At 32.1% G+C, this 3,048-nt stretch overlaps 1 protein-coding gene across 1 annotated transcript; it reads right to left on the minus strand.

Moving 5' to 3' along the window:
- Positions 1–1,129: 1,129 nt before the first annotated feature.
- LOC144255000 (olfactory receptor 6C2-like) lies at positions 1,130–2,044 on the minus strand. The gene has a single exon (XM_077799052.1). The coding sequence runs from the start codon at positions 2,042–2,044 to the stop codon at positions 1,130–1,132; it is 915 nt and encodes a 304-aa protein (XP_077655178.1).
- Between the last annotated feature and the right edge of the window lie 1,004 nt (positions 2,045–3,048).

The following is a 3,048-nucleotide window of genomic DNA, read 5'->3' on the forward strand; positions in this document are numbered from 1 at the left end:
AGGTTATATAAGGAACACAAAAATTTAACACCAAAAAAACCAAAAATTACCCAATCAATAAATGAACTAATGAAATCAACAAGTACATTTTAAGAGCTTCAACTCTAAGCTCTTTAATTTTTGAGTATTTTCTATATAATTCCCTTGATCTTAATTTCAATTTATATTACCATATGTATTTTGTAATTTTTTTCCTCGTATTATCATCCCATATTCTTAATATCTTTAAAAAATCTTTCATATTTGTTTTTTTCTTCCAATTTCCTAATTCTTTTTGCTATTAGTTACACATGACAGTACAATGATCTTGACATATCATACATTTGAATCAAATGGGGTATAATTTCTCATTTTTCTGAGTGTTCATATTTGTTTGTGTTGATTTAACTAGATTTCCTATTTGTGGGAATGTAGAATTTAGTGTTCCAATTCACTTTCATGCATCTATTCCGAATTAGAAACCCATAATAGGTGATTTTATGTTTATATTGTTTTAGATTAAATATATATTTGTAATTGATGTTGTTCTTGTACATAAGGAGATAGTAAATAAGTCTTATCAGTGATGTTGAAGATTTCTCCATTTCTTCAATTTTGAATAATCATTAACTCCTGTTGATATCTCCTTTTCCAAATATTTTAATGGGCCTGAATGCCATATTTGGTAATATATTTTAGCATGTCTTTGGTGTTTTTGTTTTTTAATTTTTTTAACTTTGATTTTTCATTTGTTATATTCATTTTGTACCTTGTATTACAGGAAAAATGTAACTACCACTATTGCGATATAATTTACCCATAGATAGTTTATACATTTTAAAATATTATTTTATTTCCTAGAGCAATATTATTTTTGCCATATCTCTAGCTCAGAAGTAGAGAAAAATGTAATTGCTTAGAAATTATATATTTTAGTTTCACAATGAAGGCAACACAAAGTATTTATTTGATTTGAAGTAATAGAGAGTTTAATAAAGATTTTGTCTGATTAGCTTAAATGTCATTGAGAAATATTAAATGTCATTGAGAAAGCTAATCAGACAAAATGTAGAAAGGAAACAATGAAGTAATTTAGAAGCAGCAATAAAACAGTTGCAGAATGTTTTATTTTACTTATTCATCAAAACTTCTACTTCTTTGAGAGAAACACAATCTTCTTTATGGAGTCATTGAAAGCATGTTTCACTTGCTTATTCCTCAAGGTGTAAATGAAAGGGTGAACTGAAACTCCTTTATTTATGGCCACCTCTTCCTTTGCTGAAGGCTTGATATAGATGAAGATGCAGCTGCCATAGGTGATGGAAACCACAATCATGTGGGATGAGCAGGTGGAAAAGGCCTTTTTCCTTTGCTGAACAGAGGGGAATCTCAGAATGGTCCTGATGATGTATGTGTAGGACAGAACCACACAGACTAGGGTAATAATGAGGGTAAATACAGCCACAATGATAACCATCTGTCCTAGTATCCATGTGTCTGAGCAGGAGATCTTTAGGAGGGGACTTGCATCACAGCTGAAATGATCAATGGCATTAGAATCACAGAATTCAAGCTGGAGGCCTAAGCAAAGGGGTGGGACAATAATCATCAAGCCAGCTACCCAGCAGGAGAGGACTAATAAGGTGCACACTCTGTTGTTCATGATGGTCATATAATGAAGGGGTTTACAGATGGCCACATAGCGATCATAGGACATGGCTACCAGGAGAAAAAATTCTGTTGTTCCAAAGAGAAAACCAAAAAATATTTGAGTTGCACAAGCATTGTAGGTAACGGCATTGTCTCCAGTTGATAAACTGTACAGGAATCTAGGGATACAGACAGTAGTAAATGAAACTTCTAGGAAGGAAAAGTTTCTGAGGAAGAAGTACATAGGTGTCTTCAGATGGGGATCCACCAGTGTGAGGGTGATAATAGTCAAGTTCCCTGTTACACTCAACATGTAGGTGAGCAACAGAAATATAAAAAGCAGAACTTGCAGTTTTGGGTCATCTGTCAGTCCCAGCAGGATGAAAGTGGTTATTGTTGTGTGGTTCCTCTTCATTGAATCTTGATATTTACCTAATCCTTGTGTAAAAATCAAGATTTTATGAAGAGACAGATATTCAAATTCTATAGCAGAAGACTATGCACTTAGAATTCAAACAAATCAGCCTATGTTTATTTTCTCTTTCTATATCATAATCAATATTTTTACTATTACAATAGCCTTCTTGTATTTTATGTGTATGAGCAGGGGAGATTTGTTATCATCAAACATCCACTTTTTCTTTAATCATTTGTTCCCCTCAGAATTTAAAAATGTAGTTGATTGGTCACATATAAATCTTTAGGTGAACTCGATTTCCATATTAGTTACAGAAAGATGTCATTTTTGGGGTGCCTAATCGTTCTTTGTCCAAGCAAACCCTTTGTATACAATACATATCCAGGTAACTAGGAACATGGATTCTCTTTACTGTTATTACTTGGGGATTATTTTAAGGGTAAGATATATTTCTCCTAGAAAACAAATAAAGAATAATGACCACAACAGGATTTCTTATAGTGGAGTCTAATACTTATTAAAGATGGTTGAGTGTATAACTGCTTTATGTAAAGTGTGAATAAATGTTATGTCCAAGATATTTACAATTATAAAGTATTTCATTATGCATTGACTTTTGACCAATTATTTGATTGTTCTCCCTTTTCTCTCAAAGCCCAGAAGATAATTTTTATTTAACATCAATAAATATAGCCTTCTAGGATGTGTCTTTTTTTCATGATACTTTAAATTCATTTAAAAGACATTAATTTCTCCTCAGCTCATCTTCATTCCATTGAGGTTTTAAATAGTTATATTGGGACTTTCACTGGCAACTCCCTATAGTTTTCCTAACACCCCAATGAGTTCATTTTTGTTGAAGCTAATGACACATTTTAGTTCTTAAGTTTCCTGAAAGTGCCACAGCATTAAAAAGCAAAATTTGGTCATTCTTGAAATGAGTTCCATACCATCTTTTTCATTTTCCTCCTAGCTTTAGATTGTTATTTTTAGTATCTCTC

This window comes from Urocitellus parryii, chromosome 5, assembly GCF_045843805.1.
Source record: "Urocitellus parryii isolate mUroPar1 chromosome 5, mUroPar1.hap1, whole genome shotgun sequence".
In the NCBI taxonomy this organism is placed as follows: Eukaryota; Metazoa; Chordata; class Mammalia; order Rodentia; family Sciuridae; genus Urocitellus; species Urocitellus parryii.

Excerpts from the sequence above, each read along its gene's own strand:
- LOC144255000 (XM_077799052.1), bottom strand. The coding sequence starts at position 2,044 with ATGAAGAGGAACCACACAACAATAACCACTTTCATCCTGCTGGGACTG.